Below are 20,952 nucleotides of genomic sequence, written 5' to 3' on the forward strand. Positions count from 1 at the left end.
TGGTGGCCACACCAGATACTGACTGGTACTTTTGATTTTGAGCCTCCCTTCATTCAGGGACACATTGTGAAACATTTTTAGTTTATGTCTTATGGTGTTGACTCTTTTAGTGTTCATACAAATATTTACACATTAAGTTTATTGAAAGTAAAACAGTTGAAAGTCAGAGGACGTTTCTTTTTTGCCAGTATACATATATATATATATATATATATATATATACATACATACATACATATATATATACATATACAGTGGTGTGAAAAACTATTTGCCCCCTTCCTGATTTCTTATTCTTTTGCATGTTTGTCACACAAAATGTTTCTGATCATTAAACACATTTAACCATTAGTCAAATATAACACAAGTAAACACAAAATGCAGTTTTTAATGATGGTTTTTATTATTTAGGAGAAAGAAAATCCAAACCTACATGGCCCTGTGTGAAAAAGTAATTGCCCCCTTGTTAAAAAATAACCTAACTGTGGTGTATCACACCTGAGTTCAATTTCCGTAGCCACCCCAGGCCTGATTACTGCCACACCTGTTTCAGTCAAGAAATCACTTAAATAGGAGCTGCCTGACACAGAGAAGTAGACCAAAAGCACCTCAAAAGCTAGACATCATGCCAAGATCCAAAGAAATTCAGGAACAAATGAGAACAGAAGTAATTGAGATCTATCAGTCTGGTAAAGGTTATAAAGCCATTTCTAAAGCTTTGGGACTCCAGCGAACCACAGTGAGAGCCATTATCCACAAATGGCAAAAACATGGAACAGTGGTGAACCTTCCCAGGAGTGGCCGGCCGACCAAAATTACCCCAAGAGCGCAGAGACAACTCATCTGAGAGGTATATATATATACACACTGCGTATCAGAGGTGGGTAATACCGAGTTACATTTACTCCGTTACATTTAACTTTTTTTTTTTTTTAATGTACTTCTAAGAGTCCCAAGAGCCAGTTTCTGTAGCCGAGGATCAGACCGCCAAGGTCCCAGCCTTCGGCCACCACCCATCTAAGAGTAGTTTTACTGCACCATACTTTTTACTTTTACTTGAGTACATTTGTGAAGAAGAAACGCAACTCTTACTCCGCTACATTGCACAACACTCGACTCGTTACTTTTTTTTTTCATTAAATAAAGTCTGACAGACAATTTTCAATCTGCTCTGTGTAGCGGATGCTGTCAAGTTGCACACACGCCTTCCATTGCGTCTCCAGCTCTGACGCGAGGTTTTGGATGTTCCCCAAGTCAAGTCGCTGCAGCTTTGAGGACAGATGTTGTATTTTTCGTTTGAAAGCATTAACTGAGCTAATCATATTGACCATGGTTTTCTCTTTTCCTTGCAGCTGTAAATTAAGCTCATTCAACATGTTTGTCAGATCGTAAAAAAAAGCCAAGTCTAGCGGCCATTCATCGTTATTAAGTTGCTCCTTATTCTCCGGCCAGGGGTCTTGAAATCTCAGCAAGAAATTCTCCCTAGCCATCTGCCTCAACGAAGGCGTCGTTTATCATCTCTCCATCTTGGAAGGACTTCTTATGCTGAATGATATTTATTGGAAGGCTAACTACTAGATCAGTTAGATAGCCGGAGTTTTGCAGTAGCTCGCGCGTTTGATCGTGCACGCGGGATGACCAGTGTGTTAGAAGAAAAGAGATCTCAGAATGGCCGACCTGTATGTCAATCAAGTGGCAAATGCCATAGGAAGGATATATGATAGACTAACATTAAAAAAAAATTTTTGAATGCAAAGCCATCTACCTGCACTCCCTTCTACCCGTCGATCGCGATCGACGCATTGAGCACTCCTGCCATAAAGGAAGGGCTGTTGAATGGCGGCTCCCATTTGATTGATGTGTATGACCGAACAATGCGATTTTCACGTGTTAACAGGTCAAGAAGCCTCTTGCACGTAATGACTCACGTAGTAGTAGCCGATCGGAGGCAGACATACTCAATTACACCTTTGCGGACTCAAGCAAATCTGGAGGACTTCTGAACTTGACCTAAAATTGTAATTGAAGCTATCGCCGTCCAGTGGAATTTTAGCCCATGTACACAAAGCTTTGCGCTTGCCCACCTGTGCGCACCGTTTCGGCTTTTGATTTCACGCATGCTCTGTGCTTGCCCGCTCGTCATGGGCTCGTGCACTGATTCTCCGTTAAGACTGCGTCCTGAGTTCTCAGATACCTGCGAACCCAAAGGAGGACAAAGGAGAATGCGTCCCGTTATATTCACGAAACACAATGTGAACTCTGTGGTTTAATGAAAATTTTAAAAAAAGGTAATTCGACAGGTCCCAAACGAGTCAGCAAATTTAAAAGTTATAGTATAACTATGCAGTTTCATATTTTTCAGACTAGGCGACTTTTCGCAGCAGTTCATCACTCTGGCAACACAGGCGTGGAACTCCAGACAAAATACGTTCTTAAAATTGTGCTTTATAAGAAGAATTCCTCTTTTAGAGTCAACAGTCTATTTCTTACTTTTGTCCACTGTGCGTTGATCAAGGAAAATGCTCCTTCAACGCTGGTATTGTGCCCAGGAATACAAAAGAAAAATTCGCAGATTTTAAGCAGCACTGCGTAACTGGCCTCATTTGCACAACTTTGAAAGTATGGACATCACTGTTCATGAAGGAGACTGTTAGAAAACTTGTCGTCTTTCTGTCTTGTGAATGATTTCAGGTTGCAGCACTGGTCAAACAACTGAACATCATCTACAATACCTTTTTCGCTCATGTACTGTACGCATGGCAACAGATCATCAAACGTACTGTACTGTCTTCCACTTTGTTTAAAAACATCCAACGAAAGCACTGAAGTGCCTCGAAGGGTGTCATCCAGTTTTCCAAAAAATCAACGAACCCTTGGTCTTGCATTCTTCATCTTGGCCGTCTTCACGCAGTTTTTTCAGACATTCTCTCACTTCCAGGGAAATCAAATTTCCACTCTGTCTGCTAAGCAGAGTTTGCTTTGTCGACTGTAAGATGCTACAAACCTCCAACGCCGACGTTTTGTTCCCTTTCAATAACTGTAATTTTCGCCTGACATACTGACATTAGCGAATGCAAAAACCACAAATACACTCCAGAAAAACTGTCTCGAAAAAAATGATTGATCATTATTTATGATTTATGCTCATGCTTTCAACGTGGGGAATAACTGCAACTGCTGGAAATAGGCTGAGTAGCGCGTAGTCGTGTTTTATGATCGATAAAGCATACAGGATGGTCCAAATCTAATTATGCAATTATGAAAAGGCGAACACATCACACCCGCTGTTCGACTGACAACCGTCTCCCCACCATTTTGGAATGTAGGGCAGGTACTGCCATCTATCGGCAACAAAAATAATTTTTTGTAAATTCTCTATGTAATAAACTTAAGTTAGAGTGTAATGAAAATTGCATAATTAGATCTGGACCACCCTATAGATCCATCCATTTTCTAACCTGCTGAATCCGAACACAGGGTCACGGGGGTCTGCTGGAGCCAATCCCAGCCAACACAGGGCACAAGGCAGGAACCAATCCTGGGCAGGGTGCCAACCCACCGCAGGACACACACAAACACACCCACACACCAAGCACACACTAGGGCCAATTTAGAACCACCAATCCACCTAACCTGCATGTCTTTGGATTGTGGGAGGAAACCGGAGCGCCCGGAGGAAACCCACGCAGACACGGGGAGAACATGCAAACTCCACGCAGGGAGGACCCGTGAAGCGAACCCGGGTCTCCTAACTGCGAGGCAGCAGCGCTACCACTGCGCCCTCACCCTATAGATGATTTATGTAAAATATAGAGTTGATAGCATGCGATTTTAGCCAATAACATGGTCAAGTCAGTGATTGATGAAAGCCGGACATTTTCACTTTTTTAGGCAATGCCTGCCAGACGGAGGATCCAACATCCAATAGGAGGACCACCCGTTATTTATTTATCTATCTATCTATCTATCTATCTATCTATCTATCTATCTATCTATCTATCTATCTATCTATCTATCTATCTATCTATCTATCTATCTATCCTTGTATCAACATGTACATATTTACATTTACTTATTTGGCTGACAATTTAACCAAAGCAACTTACGACATTGATGATACAATTGGATTACATTTCTTGTGTTTATCCAATTGGGACACCAGCAGGTCAGGTACCTTGTTATTAGTCACACCCACCACCTCAGGGTTTGAAGTCCAAAGCCTTAACCACTATACCACGCTGCCAAGCCCACCTCATGCCACTCCCCTGGGCTCAGAGGTCGCCCATCTGCTACACTTTCTCTGGACCCCAAGAGCTCACGCAAGGTCAGGGTCCAAAGCTGATGGATTTTAGAAGTAGGGAGATGCGTCTGAAAGTTCTCCATCTTCACCCCCTCCACACTTTAAGGAGCCGCTTTTATGGCCCGCTTCTCCGGTTAGTCCTGGGTATCTGAGGAACATGAACCTTACAGGTCTGGACCAAGGAGTGCAATAGTTTTACACTTTTTAATCGCTCGTTTTGAAAATGTGGGAAACTAAGTTCTACAACAACTTGTTTGTTTTGTTTTTTTCTGCAATTAAAAAATATAAATGGCTCTAAGCAAACAACAAATATATGTAACACTAAATAAAAAGCAGTAATTTAAGCTTTACAGTAAATAAGGGAAACTACCTGAGTAAATTTTAAAAGACACAGGACCCCATGTAGAGTACTCTGTCTTTGTACAGAGTTCAAGAGTGTCAAGAATCTAATTATCATCTTTATTATTATTAGTAGTAGTTTTATTTTCTATGCCTCTATTGTATTTGAAATGTTTATGTGTTGATGAGATGTTGTTGAAGATTTCAGTTTATTGCTAATATAGCAGACTATTCACAATACAGTTTATTACAAAATGTAACGCTTTCTAAAAAATGTCATTTTCGCCAACCCATTAATAATCAAAGACACCACACATCACTAAAATGAAAATGACATGCAGTTCACGGGTATCTGTAGGGTGCAATCTTAACGGCACTGAGCGGGAGCAAAATGCAGAGCAACATTAGCAGTGGCCGTGATGGCGCGTGGCATGGAAATCAAGTATACGGTACATGAAGTCAAAGGTGTGTGAGTACAAAGAGGTCAGAAACAATTACAGCTTAAAGGAATACTCCACCTGAAAATGAGGTTCACTTTATATGTACTTACCCCGTGTAGTTTGTAGAGATGGCCGAGAAACACTTTTAACCAAATGTTTTCATGTAGAATGGAGAGAGACGTGTATGACATACTAGCTGTGTAAGCCTGTGCTGTAAAGAGCCCGGGCTCCTAGAAACCGTGGATTCTGGCACTTTGGATGACAAATTGGACAGGACTGCCAATACTGATGCTCTATGTAAGAAAGCTCAGAGCAGAATATACTTTCTGAGAAGGTTGGCATCCTTCAACATCTGCAGTAAGATGCTGCAGATGTTCTACCAGACGGTTGTAGCGAGTGCCCTCTTCTACGCGGTGGTGTGCTGGGGAGGCAGCATAAAGATGAAAGACGCCTCACACCTGGACAAACTTATATTGCTCTATTGTAGGAGTAAAGTTGGACAGTTTAACATCTGTGGCAGAGCGATGGGCATTAAGCAAACTCCAGTCAATCATGAAGAATCCACTGCATCCACTGAACAGTGTCATCTCCAGGCAGAGGAGTAGCTTCAGTGACAGACTTTTGTCACTGTCCTGCTCCACTGACAGACTGAGGAGATCGCTCCTCCCTCACACTATGCGACTCTTCAATTCCACCCGGGGGAGTAAATGCTAACATTAATTTTATTTTAATTCTTTTAATTTCTTTTACTATTTAATTTAATATTGTTTCTTTGTATCAGTATACTGCTGCTGGATTATGTGAATTTCCCCTTGGGATTAATAAAGTATCTATCTATATATCTATCTATCTATCTACTTGAATCATCTATCTCATCGGCTGTGCATTAGCAGCTAAGCGAGTTTCTCTTTCTTTGGCAGTTTTGTTTTGCCGATTTGCTCGCCTCCATTGTCTATCAGCAGCTAAGCGAGTTTCTCTCTTCTCGGAGGTTTTGTTTTGCCGATGTGCTCGCCTCGCTTGTTTATTAGCAGCTAAGCGAGTTTCTCTTTTATAGGCGGTTTCACTTTGGTGACAGAGTCGATTTCTTTAAGCTTCATGGTGTACCCTTACACTTCTGGGAGGGACAGACAGACACATACACACACACACACACACGCACGTAGACGTTTATATATAAGATTAGCGGTCAGCAGTGGCTGATGCTGTACAACAGCTTTCTTGTCATACAGAGTCCTAGGTGACCCTGTTTTCCCCTTTTATACTCTTTATGATGTTGACTTTACCCAGATGCCTCAAGTCCCATACACGTACCACTCTGTAGTCAGGTACTGTATGTTACAACTTCCTCATGTCCTTCCCTTCTTTATCTATAATCTCAGGAAATTAGAGAGAGTGAAAGAACAGGCAGGAGAAGGGGCTACAAATTTAATTATGTGTTCTAGATGATATACCCAAATTTTAATCAAAATAAAATTAGTGTGTCAAAAATATCATTACAGCCTCAGTAGCAGTACATCTTGCGTCCATAGTCAACTCTCGGCTTGTTCTCCGTCCAGCTTGGTCTTTGCTACCACATGGCCTTTGAGTGGTGTATTGAAACAGACTGTATGCCTGTCTCAGTATGGCTGGCGAGACAGAATTGTCTTCATCATGCAGAAATGACATGAGAGAGAAAGAGAGAGTTGATCTTCTCTTTATGGCAAGATAGCAAGAGGGAAAGGAAAAGTAGAGTGACAACCTTATAGCATTCCCATTACAATTCAAAAACCAATGAGGTATCGTGGTGCAGAGTGATGTAAGACTGATCAAAAAGAGCCACACTTCAGACAAATGAGTGCACAAACTTCCTCTTCACATCTGCCCTCTTGTCTAGGTTTTCTCCCTGTGGGGAATGGACTTACAGGCTCATTTAATGTTCATACAAATCACCTTTGCCAAGCCTGTCCAATGCATACTCCCAGTCACCCTGCCATAAGCTACACTCCCTAAACCTTTCATTTCTGAACAGAGAAGCTATGTATACTCATTCCTTCAAAATCATCCTGGCCTGCTTTCAGGCCATGTAGAAAGTGGCAGCTCTGCACCTCCTCACTCTCACCACAAATGTCACCTCCTAAGTCACTACTTCACAGAATCTCTGAAAGATACTGGGGTGAGGTTGGGTAAACATCACGCCACGTTGTTCTTATCAGTAAAGTCAAACATGCCTCCTGAATATATACTTACTTTTTACAAAGCGGGTTCTTTTAACTATCTAATACAAACTTAAACTTGTTCTTAAAAGACATAATACAATTATAACAATGCTAGATATCACAAATACAAAAAAAAGTAGAAGAACACTAAACAAGTGCACTGTGTACAGTTGTGAAATCCTTTTTTTCCCCTTTGTATATTCTAATTTCTGACCATTTTTAATCCCCAATACAACAGCAAACAATGTGAAAATGTCCATGGGAAAAAAACTATATATATCCATTGCTAATATATATACAGGGTGTGTCAAAATTATTTTAACATTTGAATGGTGGAAACAATTTATTCACTAAACATACTTCATATGTGCAGGATGACGTACAGGAATGTCTCAACCTGCTCGCCATCATATTCAACTCATGTATCATATGTGACGCATAAATTGTCCACAAAAATTGTATATAAGTATATATATAGCTGTACCTTTAGTGTTAATATCATTTTGACTAACTCTGTGTATATATATATATATATATATATATATATATATATATATATATATATATATATATATATATATATATATATATATATATATATATTTATAAAAAAAAATCCTGGGATAAAATGAGACTTTTTCAGAGAGATACTGTACTTTCATGTCCTGCAAGGCGAGACTTTGTGCCAAGAGATTTAACCACGCTTGGGGCCGGAAATAAAAAACAAAGAGTAGATAACGTAGAATGTCGTATAGAATTCAAAAACGTTGGTGCGATACACATGCAGAGCAGGTTAGAGATAATGAAAGTACTAAAATTTGGAAATCTCCAAGCAATGATAGTAAAGATCTTATTAGCGCAAACAAATGGAAATTATTACTCTGTGAAATAACGGAACAGCAAAAAGAGATCGAATATATTGTTTGGATTTAAACTTTAAGTCGGAGACTTGTAGATCATCTAATTCGTGTTGCCATCTGGGAAATGTAGTGTTTCTTCCCAATGAAGAGGCGTATCTGCAAGAATGAAAAGATTTGTTGTTTGGTGAAAGTGAAATCCACATACATGAGTGGCAGAGATGCAAAGTGGCTGGCACATAGCGCAGGCAGGGGGTTGGTGAGCGAAGCAAGCAGGGGGCAAAGCCCCCTAGTGTAATATATATATACACATATACTGTATATACATATACTGTATATACATATACTGTATATACATATACATATATATATATATATATATATATATATATATATATATATATATATATATATATATATATATATATATATATATAGCCTTGCAGTTAGGAGACCAGGGTTCGCTTCCCGGGTCCTCCCTGCGTGGAGTTTGCATGTTCTCCCGTGTCTGCGTGGGTTTCCTCCGGGCACTCGGTTTCCTCCCACAATCCAAAGATATGCAGGTTAGGTGGATTGGCGATTCTAAATTGGCCCTAGTGTGTACTTGGTGTGTGGGTGTGTTTGTGTGTGTGTCCTGCGGTGGGTTGGCACCCTGCCCAGGATTGGTTCCTGCCTTGTGCCCTGTGTTGGCTGGGATTGGCTCCAGCAGACCCCCGTGACCCTGTATTCGGATTCAGCGGGTTAGAAAATGGATGGATGGATATATATATATATATATATATATATATATATATATATATATATATATATATATATATATATATATATATATATATATATATATGGGCAGCATGGTGGCGCAGTGGGTAGCACTGCTACCTCACAGTTAGGAGACCTGGCTTCACTTCCTGGGTCCTCCCTGCGTGGAGTTTGCATGTCCTCCCCGTGTCTGTGTGGGTTTCCTCCCACAGTCCAAAGGCAAGCAGATGAGGTGCATTGGTGATCCTAAATTGTCCCGTGTGTGTGTTTGGTGTGTGGGTATGTGTGTGTGCACCCTGTGGTGGGCTTGCACCCTGCCTGAGATTTGTTTCCTGCCTTGTGCCCTGTGTTGCCTGGGACTGGCTCCAGTTGACCCCCGTGACCCTGTAGTTAGGATATAACGGGTTGGATAATGGATGGATGGAGGGAAGCGTTGCCTGGTAGGTAACCACCCATACAATCAGATTGTGATTCAAACTATGAATGCCATGAACACATATATATATATATATATATATATATATATATATATATATTTACAGTATAATCCCATAATCCAGTTTTCCAGTCATATGCTGAAAATGTTCAAAACACATGATTTTTTTGCTAAATATATACTTACAGTGTGCATCATAAATAGGAAACCTAAAGCCTGATGGGAATGATGTGTTGAATTGAAGACCCGCTTATCCACATCATTTGTTGGTCAGCAGTCCTGTCTTCAATTCAAAAAGTCATTTTCTTCAGCTAGGCTGAATTAAGACCCCCACAGTCAGTCCTCTGTGTGATTCAATGAGTAGGGTTCCCTAACAACGATTCCTTACATTTTTATAGAGCTTTTCTCACTACTCAAAGTGCTCTCCACCCAGGGAGGCCCCAGATGTGAACCCACGACAGAGACTTGAGCTCACATTTCACAAATCATTGCAGCATACGGACAGCCGGTCGTTTCATATAACGTGCTTGTGCGCAGTCTTGCTTTTGGACACTTGATCATTTCATTGAGTTAGGGGAGATGATAGATCTGCCAAAGGCCCATGAGGCTTTAGGTTTCCTGTTTCCTTTATAACAGTGCACATGCTCTCCTACTTGACATTATCAGCACTCCTTCAAATTAATACACTTTAAAGATTCTCCACAGCTAGTGATACAGCAGGCCATTCTTTGAGTGGCATCCTAACATACCATTTAAAATAAAAACTAAACATGTAGAACGCTTGCATATAAGTGGTTTATTTAAAATAATTGCTCCCAATTTTTTTTATTAAAATGTATGTGTTCATTATACACGTACATGAGCATGATGTTTGAAGCCTCTGACTGTCATGCATTCATCATAACCATTACTATGGCAGAAGCTTCTAGAATTCACCAGGAAGAGATTTAAATAAATGCACATGAGTAACAGCCAAAGGATTGTGGGAGTTAGGAGTACTCCTCTGGCAGCAGCAAGTGGACTGCGTTTTATCCAAATACATTTCTGTAACCCACCTAACATGAAGAAAAACGAATAGCCATTGTAATGTCTGTAATATGTGCCTAGAATGCAACATACTTCTGAAGCTCCTACATCTCACAAGTGTTTGCTTACTTGTAATCCTGTACTGTGTCACTACTATTATACCTTTTGAAAGCACACAAGAGAAAATGTGTTCAGAAAAACGAATACCTTCTTTAAGTATGACTTGGCTGGATGACTAGAAGACTGCATTGGTATGAAGCGACACGTGAGTAAACTGCAGCACCATTACCTCATACTGTGTGTGTTAAGTGTGGCTTGACAGCCCAGCCCAGGCTTTACTGTTGGGCGCTCAGGGGTCTGACCGAGGTCTCCACACTCTCTGCTTGTGTCTCATATTGTGGTATAAGTGACCATGGACTCTCCAAAGTTCATTTTCTTCAGGGATGTGGCTGACTGCAGTTTTGTTTTCCACTGGCCGGAGCTCATCTGTTATTCAGTGGACAGAAAGTGCTGGGCTCCATTTCTGGCCAACTGTTTGCAACTGTTTTTCGACTTGTGCCATTATGTATATTGGCTCAGTTTAGTGTGCCATGCAAAATTAATTTTGAGAAGACAGTCAATGCACTTTCAATAATCTCACCTTATCTGCTTCTCTGGAAGGGCCTGCAGTGGAAACAGACAGAGCAGTAGTCTTCACATTTTCTTGTCTAGAAGTGCCAGCCGCATGTGAGGTGTATGTCTCCAGTGTGCCCTGACACTCACTGCCTGTTACGCTTATTCTCATTAGTCGACAAAACTGTCCAAAATGGCTTCTCTGCTGCAGGGACCACAGCTTCCATGTTCCTGATTTGATCGGTGGTTGTCCACACCTTTGAGGTGCCACAAAAGTGAATTTCCATTGGTTTGCCAATCTGCAATATTCAGGCCTTTTCTTTGTTCACTGCTGCCTTCTTGTTCCATTTGAACTCAATTAAAACTGGAGACGTTTTGACAGCTTTAGTTTTCGTTCATACCTACAAGAAAGTTATGAGAATCCCAACATAACAGACACAAACCACCTTTTTGATCAACGCCTTTACCTTGGAGATCCTGAAATGGGTCCATTCAGACCTCTTGCCCGCTTCTCACAGAGGGTACAATTGAACTGGTCAAGAATGTTGGCTTATCGTCGTCATTTCCACTACACATTTTTGCATGTCTGGGTTTCTAAGATCTGTCTTGTTGAAGAAGTTTTGATCAGCCAACTTTTTCAACCAAAGGTCCAGAATTGTAGCCTTTGACTGAAAATATGACTTAAAATGTTACCTGTTCTCCTAGCCCTGGGTGTTCTAATATCAGACACTTTTATGACCAAAATTTGCAACCATTTGGAACCATGGTGTTGTCATGTATGACACATAATCAGCATAGACGTCCAACAGAAACTGAACACACAACACATGTTGAGATGATGCCTCCCAGTGTTTAAGCATTGATTCTGTAGATGATAACCCGCTGAGAGTGGCACCCAACAACTCTAAACATTGCTAAAGTAGCTCTTCTAGTCATTCACATGATCAACAGTTTCTGCTGCTCAAAGCTGTTTTGTGAGCCTGCTGTGTAATTCCACAAACCTTAGCTGTAAAGCACCTCACTTGGGCCTTGTCTTCTAAACTGCCTTGGCATGTACCCAGGGCCGTCTTAATGCTTGGGCACACTGGGCAGTTGCAGGGGGGCCCCATGAGCATAAGGACCCCATGCTAATATCTGTATGTTGAGACTAGCTGAGTGGTTGTGTAGGTAGGGGCTCTAGTGCACTGCTTTCCCAGGGGGGGCTTTAATGCTGTTAAGACCACCCTGCATGTACCACAGGCAGCTCCACTGCTAGTACTGTAAGTCTACATTACGCAATGAAAGGGAGTGCCCTCGTAACAGCCGGAAGAAAACTAAAGTAGCCAAAGTATACAAAAATGAAGGTTCATTATAAAATAACCACACACGATAGGCACACATTATCAAATGAATGAAACAGAAAGAAATGAAAAGCTGAAATGTGCCAAATAACACTTAGTATTTTGTTTGCTCCTCAGACAACCTCTGGTTCCTTTCTTGTCAGTAAAGTGGTGTTCCACATCGCAAGAGCCGCGTCCCATTGCTAAGTTCTGCTCCACTCAGGCCTGTCTGGTCATACCCACCTCGTGATTGGTATTGCACCAGAGGAGCCCCATTACTCCTTTCACACACAAGAATGTCCATCTTCTTCAGGTTTAGTTGATCCAGGCTGTTTAAAATGAACACCCTTATGTCTAACTTAGTATGGTAGGCAAGAAAGATAGATAGATAGAGGCATTATATAAGGATAGATAGATAGATATGTAAAGACACTATATAAAATATAAATTGATAGAGAGATAGATATGTAAAGACACTATACAAGGATAGATAGGGAGATAGATGTGTAAAGGAACTATATGAAGATAGATGTGTAAAGGCACTATAAGATAGACAGATACATAGATGTTAATTTTAGTATAGTAGGCAGGATAGATAGATATGTAAAGACACTATATAAAATATAAATTGATAGAGAGATAGATATGTAAAGACACTATACAAGGATAGATAGGGAGATAGATGTGTAAAGGCACTATATAAAGATAGATAGATGTGTAAAGGAACTATATGAAGATAGATAGATGTGTAAAGGCACTATAGGATAGACAGATACATAGATGTTAATTTTAGTATAGTAGGCAGGATAGGTAGATATGTAAAGACACTAGACGATAGATAGATATGTAAATGCACTATATAAAATATAGATAGATAGATATGTAAAGGCACTAAATAAAATATAGATAGATATGTAAAGGCACTAAATAAAATATAGATATGTAAAAGCACTATATAAAATAAGGATAGATAGATAACATGCATCTTGTTTTTCAATTTCAGACAGGCAGCTTTTATTGAAGGTTAGAGGGAAGCATTCCAACATTTTAGAATGTTGAGGCCCATGCCTTACGGTTTCAGTGCTTGAGAAAATAACATTTATCGATCGTCTTGATCAATTGGCTTGCGTGTTTTCTCTTGAAATAACCAAAGCCCCCACCAACTCCTCCTCACCTCGTTGTCGCAGAGGCGCCTGTTGCAGAGGATCGCTTGAAGACGCAGCATATTTCAGGAAACGGTGATGGAGCTTGTGGGCTATTGTGGGTCTAATTGGGAGGTTTCTTTTCATGGATACTTCTCAGGCAAGCAAGCGCATATGTATAGGTTTCTGATTTATGACACGAATAATTTATTGTTACACACTTTCTAATGTCGCTAAAAGGCGCAATGAGTGTTTCCAGCACAGGCGCCCCATTACACACAAGTGGAATGTAAAGTAATTTGCTGGGGTTTTGGGCACAGAGCGCTGCAATTAGCGCGTATCACTTGATGGCGAAAATGCATAAATATAAGATATAGTCTTAATTAAATCAAAGTAGTAGAGTACCGGCAGACATGCGGGGTTAATCTGAATAGATCAAACTAAATTGATTCGGTATGTGTGTATCCCTGAATGTGACGTGAAATAGCAACTTGTATAGGATTGGATCCTGTCAGAAAACTACAATTAATGAAAAAATATCTGTAGCGGTGAGGACTACGTATGACATCATGGATTTCGTTCGTCGTTTCTTTCTTCGCCCGCCGCAGTGACACGGCAGCTGGCAGCGCACCTCATGTCGGCAGTGCGCGCGCTCCCGGCCTCTGTCCGTCGTTTGGTGCTGAAGTCTATACGCGTTCACGCCGCGTGCTGCGCAAAGGGCACAACGTTGTTTCTCAGGTTTTTTGTCATATTCTCCGTTCCATACAATTATATATACGTTGATTATATTTTTAACTACAGTTTGAATATGCCTTACATAATAAAAACGAGAAAAACAATCTGGAGTTTCGACAGTAGAAATGTTCCCTGATAAAATACGGTGAGACATTTTTTAGGATCTTGCTTACTGAGGTTCCAACTCTCAAGAGGAATTATAGTAAAAATATTGATAGATCAATAATTTATTTTGTTTATTTTGTATGACTGAAACAGGACATATAAAGTTATTTTAATTAAAAAGAACATAGAAATAGCACTTGGCTGTTTTAACATGAAGCTACACCAAAGAGCTCAGTACATGATCAGTGCATCATGCCGTAAAAGTAACCGAGCCAGGACATGTGCTTGACCATGTTGAACTGCACGTTTGTGCAGGACTGCTGTGGGGATGATGATGATGATGCTCTTGCGGGGGGGTTGGGATTTGGGGGGTTTCAGTGCATTCTAATGTGTGCTTTATTTAGAATTCACCACACGTAGTGTCTCCGAAAGTAACCGTTGACTCCCCCCATCCTCCCTCTCTCCCTCTCTCTCTCTCTCCCTCCCGACTCTTCCTCTCTTTCAGATTGTGCAGGGTTTATCCAGCAGCCTTTCTCTCTGCGTCGGAGTGTGGGACACAATGGCGAGCACCTTCACCCGGGTTCTGTCAAGCAAAAAGACGGTGGGACTCCTGTCTCTTGTTGGTGTGGGATCTTTAACAGCAAGCTATTTGATCAACCGGGACCATGTCAACGCAGGAACGGAATTAAAAAGAAGACAGTACCCGCCAAGGTAATCCGCCATCTCCCCCTCTCCTTGACTGCAAGTTCATCAGCTCGCCGAATTGGAGCGCAGCGCAGCGGGCGATGTCACGTCGATGCCGAGATTTGACCCCAATTTTAAATGGGCTTCTTTGATTTTTTAGACATCTCTATTACATTGATTAAATAATGAATCGTGCAGTTTGTCTTGATTTCTAGAGCTGCGTTATTAGATCTGTCCACGCAGTCTGTGATTTCAAAACATCGGCAGAAGAAAGTGGCCTTCATGCATTTATATAAACATCTCCGTAAAAAAAGATTGCAAATTATAAATGAAACTGTTTTCATGTTTAACACTGATCACCTGCTTGGTTTCAGGCAAGAGAAACGAGAAGTAGGTATATGTGTTATCATGAAATCGTATTTATTTTGTTAAACAAATTAAATGTTTTACACATTGCATCATTGTTGTAGCAAATAATTCGAATTAAAATAAATTCAAATCTGCCCCGTCCTCGTGCGTTACAAATCGTAAGGGCCAGCACGACCGTGTTCACGACATACCAACACTAGGCTGAAATGGGGGGAAATTAATTCGTTTCCGTTATTTGCTTCTTTTCATTTAATTCGGGGTGGCTGAATCATTCCATATGGAGCAAATGGTGCGCAGTTCTAAGCCTGACAGACACCCGTTTCATTGCTCCCGTTGCTGTTAATCGATTCTCATGATATAATTTCGGGGTCACGGGAGCCAATGCCAGTCTCCGCATCTTTAGGCGCAACTTAGAACTGACCATCGAAGGCCACACACACCCACCCACGAGCCGCTAGTATGCTGGGGGAAAACCAGGGCACCACTAGAACCCCCGTCTGTATACACAAGGGGAACATGCAGACTCCACCCGGACAGGGAAGACACGTCCTGTCGGTAACCGAACCCAGCCTCCTGCAGTCGTGAGGCGGAAACACTAACCTGTGCGCCATCCTGATAGTTTGCATAGTTTTAAAGTGGGCGGAATACAATCAAGAGGGCTGAAAGGGGGCTTCCAATATGTAAATACCGCCGAAAAAGAACCCAGTTTTGAAAGTCTTCCAGATTATCTCTTTAGGAAATTATAATGACCCTGTTGAGATGTTTCTCAAATGTCACTCATCCCAGAATAAAAGGAGCAGTTAACCAACAACTCTTAAAAACTGGACGGTAACAAGAACACAATAATTCCAATTGTATGACACAAGTCCGGCGAGCACTACTTAAGGAATTCTAATATAGCGCACTTCCACCGAGCGCTCTCCACACGTTTAATCACAATACCACTGCATTAAAAACAGAGTGGCAAACATCTTTGAAGGACTTCATCAAGCGGGTCTCTGCCTCCTCTTCTTATTCTCTCTTCACATGTCTGTGTATCGATCTGTATTTTATATTTTGCCTGTATGCAAAATCCTGTAAAATAAACAAAATTGTTAACGTCTGCGCACACGAAGGTAAGAATAAATGTCCATACAGTGATTTTAACCAGGATTACATTTGCGGTTAAACAGAGACGGTCCATTCTTTTTACGAAGGCACAGCTATGCGAATCCTTTATAACGGTAAATCTGAATCACCAAACGAGGAGGTGTGCTTGTTTATTTGTTACCTCTTGCTCGGAGTTTAGTTTCTATTAGATCGGCCGGTCGCCCAGTTGCCTCCTGTCTTGTGCCAGGCAATACAAATAAAAGCAACAGGCCAAAATACCCAAAAGATGAGTCCTGAAAGTGGATCAAAAGATGAGTACGTTGTGGGAAACACCGACGAACATCCGTAGACATTTTGTCAGTGGGACCGCGGTGAGCAGTGCGGCTGCCTAATGTTCGGTTCCCGGAGTTTGCGTCCTCTACCCGCCGCGAGTGGGTTTCATCAAAGGTACGGTGCTGCGTCGACTCGGTCACCTCATAACGGGCGACCGAGTAAGTCGACAGGCTTCCCGTCCGGGTTTGTTTCTTTCCAGTGCCCAGTACTGCTGTAAGAGCAGATTTCAGCATATGTCTTTGAATTGTTCATGTTTTCTTACTAAGCAGCATACTGGAACCATCTTAATCCTAACAGTGTCTGGTTGAATTAAAAAAAAAACCGAAACACGTTGTCGTTTTTTTGTTACAGGGCTACCTGATAGAGCAAATAAAGTGTCTAATTACACAGAAGGGCAGTCAAATAAGAACTACGACATTTAATTAAGGAAAGCAGCACTCACTATGATCAAAAAGGATCAGGAGTAAGGACACTGCCCGCAGGCCCCGCAAAATAAATAGCACTTACTGTATTTTGAAGACCTTCGGTGTGCTTTAGAGAGGATTTATAGCTTGCCGTTTGTTTCGCTCGGTCTGTTTTGCCCTACATTTGACTTGATCTAGCGTAAAACAGAAAATCCGTTCCCAGATTTGGATTAAATTCATGCAGATAAATTTGGGAGTTGAGACAGCTGGGAAGCTTGACTTCATTTTGAGGGGCTTGTCATGGCCTAATAAATCAAGGAATACTGCCACAAAATCTGTAATAGCCACATATTTAGTACTTATGTAAAGAATTAAAATACAACTAACATCATAAATATACAAGTCTCTATATAAACAGCCAAGACACAGATTATATAGAAAGAAAGAAAGGCAACCAGGATTTGTGTCCCATGTCCTCCCCGCGTAGAGTTTGCATGTTCTCCACGTCTCTACGAGGATTTCCTCCAGGAGCTCAGTTTTTCACCCACAGTCCAATGACATGCAGGTTAGGTGAACTGGCGATTCTAAATTGGCTCTTCTTTGTGCTTGGTGTGTGTTTGTGTATATTTACTCTGCGATGGACTGGCGCCCTATCAAGGGGTTTGTTCCTTGCGTTTCGCCCAATGCTAGCTGAGACAGCAAACCCCCGCAACCCTGTTCAGGACTAAGCCGGTTAGTAAATGATAAATAAATACATTTCGGCACTGCGCACAGGCTTGGTAGGACGCTCCCTTAAATTGACGCTAGGGGGCGCCTGCTCACAATTACGTCACCGGACATTCCTCTTCGGCCTCGCGCGCTCCTCGCTGACTGCGGGAAACTCTGAATTTAAATTGTAAGGTTTCCTATATAGAGATCCCACAACGATTCACCATGAGCGTTCAACAGCATAACCAAATACAAATAAATAGGAGATACTGTGGGGAACGTTTTCGACATTTTGATTTTTATGAATAATTCACGTAGGAAAGATTTAAAACGTGCACACCAGTTTTTGAAATAAATTTACATCTCCTACATCCCTGATCGGGTTAAAATGATTTTTTACAATGAATGCTAGAGTGCAGCATAAACACCTCACCATGAAGAATTTAAAACTTCAGTTCCGATCTAATAGAAATAAGTCTTTAAACGGGAGACCACGAAAACGCAACTGAAACAAAACTTTTTTACTTTATCATTATGGCTTATTGAGTATAAAAAATAATGTGGGATAAAAATTTCAGATTTATCAACTTAAAATTGAATCTACAGAAAAGTGTACAGAAAGTCAGAATACGTTTAGAATTCTATCTATCTATCTATCTATCTATCTATCTATCTATCTATCTATCTATCTATCTATCTATCTATCTATCTATCTATCTATCTATCATATAGTATAATCTATCTATCTATCTATCTATCTATCTATCTATCTATCTATCTATCTATTCTTGTTTGAAGTTCAGTGACCCAGGGTTGCCTGTACTCAGTTCATTAAGGTGGTTTTCTTTCTCTGTTTGTTTCATTCAGTATCGATCCTGGATATTTTCTTGGCACATGCTTCCTTTCAAAGTTTTTGTTTCTTATTGTCCCCTACTTTGGCATTCAGCAGTTGCCATAGCAGCTGCTATTTCTTTTGTCAGATGGTATGGGTCGGTGCGTCAGTTCTGAAGGGTCAAGGGATCAGATGGCCCCCCACTTGAGATTTCTAGGCCCGTATTTTTTTTCACAATCTTCTTTTTGTTAGAAATGCACCTTGTAGTCATTTTGAATTTAGTCTATAATATCTTAGCTGCTTTCTTTTGGTTGTCCATAAAAACAATTTTATATCAGAGATTGTGAAAGCTTGCATAGGATTAATGAAGAGATTAGAGCTAACAAAGCTTGAAGCATAGGAATACTTTTACACTTTAACGTGAAAGGCTGAAAGAGAGCCAAGTGTCCTCAATAGGCATCTGTTCGAAGTACAACGATAACACACATAAACTAAGGTGAAAATATACTAAAGCATTAAAAAGGGAGGTTGAGAACATTAAATGAGCATTACTGGGTCAGAAACATACAATAATAAAATCAGAAACAGCCGCTAATGTCTGTTAGAGTAACATTTAACTCAGTGGTCTTCGTGGGATTTCAATTCAATTTCATTTTAAAATTCTGTGATAGTGTTTACTGTGCTGCCCGTATAAACTCCACAGTTTGATGCTTTCTGGAGGAGCAGATTTGTCAAAGTAACAAGTCAGGAGTTTTAAGAGAGCAAACCAACTTGTGGACAAAAGTAAAACATTTCAAGTAGTGAGTTAAACATCTAAATCCAGTTAAGTCCAAACACAGCTAACCTCGACTGACCAAACTTCATTTTCATGTATCCTGGTGAGGTTAAAGGTGACAACAAACAAAACAGGGCAGTCCGAGATCGTCCTGTTTCTTCCAGCACTGAGATGTGTGTGAATGAAGCTGAAGTGCAAGTCATGTCAGAAGGTTCTTAGGGCCGAGTCCTGAGCCACAACATGACATGACAACTTCTGGTTACAGGGTACCAATGGCCCAAGCAGCTGTGAAGATATTGCAGCAGCCATAAAGTAAATGTAGGTGAGCGGTGCTCCTGAAATACTAATGAGAATGAGAGTAAAAACAATAATCAAAACTTCACAATGTAAAGAAAATTACAAAATGTATGCAAATATGGATGTCAAATGAAGTGAAGTCGACACCATAGATCTGAAAATGTAATGCTAGTAGCTTTATTTACAGTATTAATAATAATGATATGGGCGGCACGGTGGCGATGGGCGGCACGGTGGCGCAGTGGTAGCGCTGCTGCCTCGCAGTTAGGAGACCCGGGTTCACTTCCTGGGTCCTACCTGCGTGGAGTTTGCATGTTCTCCCCGTGTCTGCGTGGGTTTCCTCTGGGCGCTCCGGTTTCCTCCCACAGTCCAAAGACATGCAGGTTAGGTGGATTGGCGACTCTAAATTGGCCCTAGTGTGTGCTTGGTGTGTGTGTGTGTGTGTGTGTGTCCTTCGGTGGGCTGGTGCCCTGCCTCAGGTTTGTTTCCTGCCTTGTGCCCTGTGTTGGCTGGGATTGGCTCTAGCAGACCCCCGTGACCCTGTATTCGGATTCAGCGGGTTAGAAAATGGATGGATGGATATTAATGATAATACATTTTATTTATTCGTAGGCGCCTTTCTAAACACTCAAGGACACCAAACAATAGATGAAACACACATTATTAACAAAATTAAAAATAAAAAATTTAAAATCAGACAGAGCAATTGAAGTCAAAGAGAAAAAGCAGTCCTAAACAAATGAGTTTTAAGTTTGGCTTTGGAAAGTGAGAATGAATCAATGGCTCTAAGCTCAGATGGTAGTGAGTTCAGAGCAACTGAATGCTCTGCTCCCCATGGTGGTAAGTCAAGTGGATGGAGGAAGAGGATCTGAGGGTGCGGGAGGGAATGGCAACATGGAGGAGGTCAGACAGATATGGAGGGGCAAGGCTGTGGATAGCCTTAAAAGTTAGTAGTGAATTGAATTAGGAACTGAACTGGAAGCCAATGAAGCTGCTGCAAAACAGGAGTGATATGGTGAATAGAGGGGGTTCTAGTAATGATGCGGGCAGCTGAATTCTGGACCAATTGAAACTTATAAAGAGATTTGCGAGAAAGACCAAAGAAAAGGGAATTGCAATAATCCAGACGAGAAGTGACAAGGCTATGAACAAGGATAGCAGTGGTGTGGGGAGTGAGGGAGGGGCGAATATGATTA

General features: G+C 41.1%; 1 protein-coding gene across 3 annotated transcripts in view; it reads left to right on the forward strand.

The window, feature by feature from the left end:
* ckmt1 (creatine kinase, mitochondrial 1) overlaps window positions 1-20,952 on the forward strand; it is a 51,160-nt gene that overhangs the window by 6,888 nt on the left and 23,320 nt on the right. Inside the window, exons 1-2 of one of the 3 annotated variants that reach the window (XM_039773052.1) lie at window positions 13,498-13,521; window positions 14,771-14,976. In XM_039773052.1, the coding sequence (XP_039628986.1) occupies window positions 14,825-14,976 (152 nt within the window). In that variant the 5' untranslated portion in view covers window positions 13,498-13,521; window positions 14,771-14,824. Of the gene's footprint in view, window positions 1-13,497; window positions 13,522-13,555; window positions 13,586-14,770; window positions 14,977-20,952 lie in introns of those variants that run through there. The other 2 variants (XM_039773050.1, XM_039773051.1) reach the window with 2 other exon arrangements.

The sequence above is a fragment of the Polypterus senegalus genome, chromosome 12 (assembly GCF_016835505.1).
Source record: "Polypterus senegalus isolate Bchr_013 chromosome 12, ASM1683550v1, whole genome shotgun sequence".
Taxonomy (NCBI): Eukaryota; Metazoa; Chordata; class Cladistia; order Polypteriformes; family Polypteridae; genus Polypterus; species Polypterus senegalus.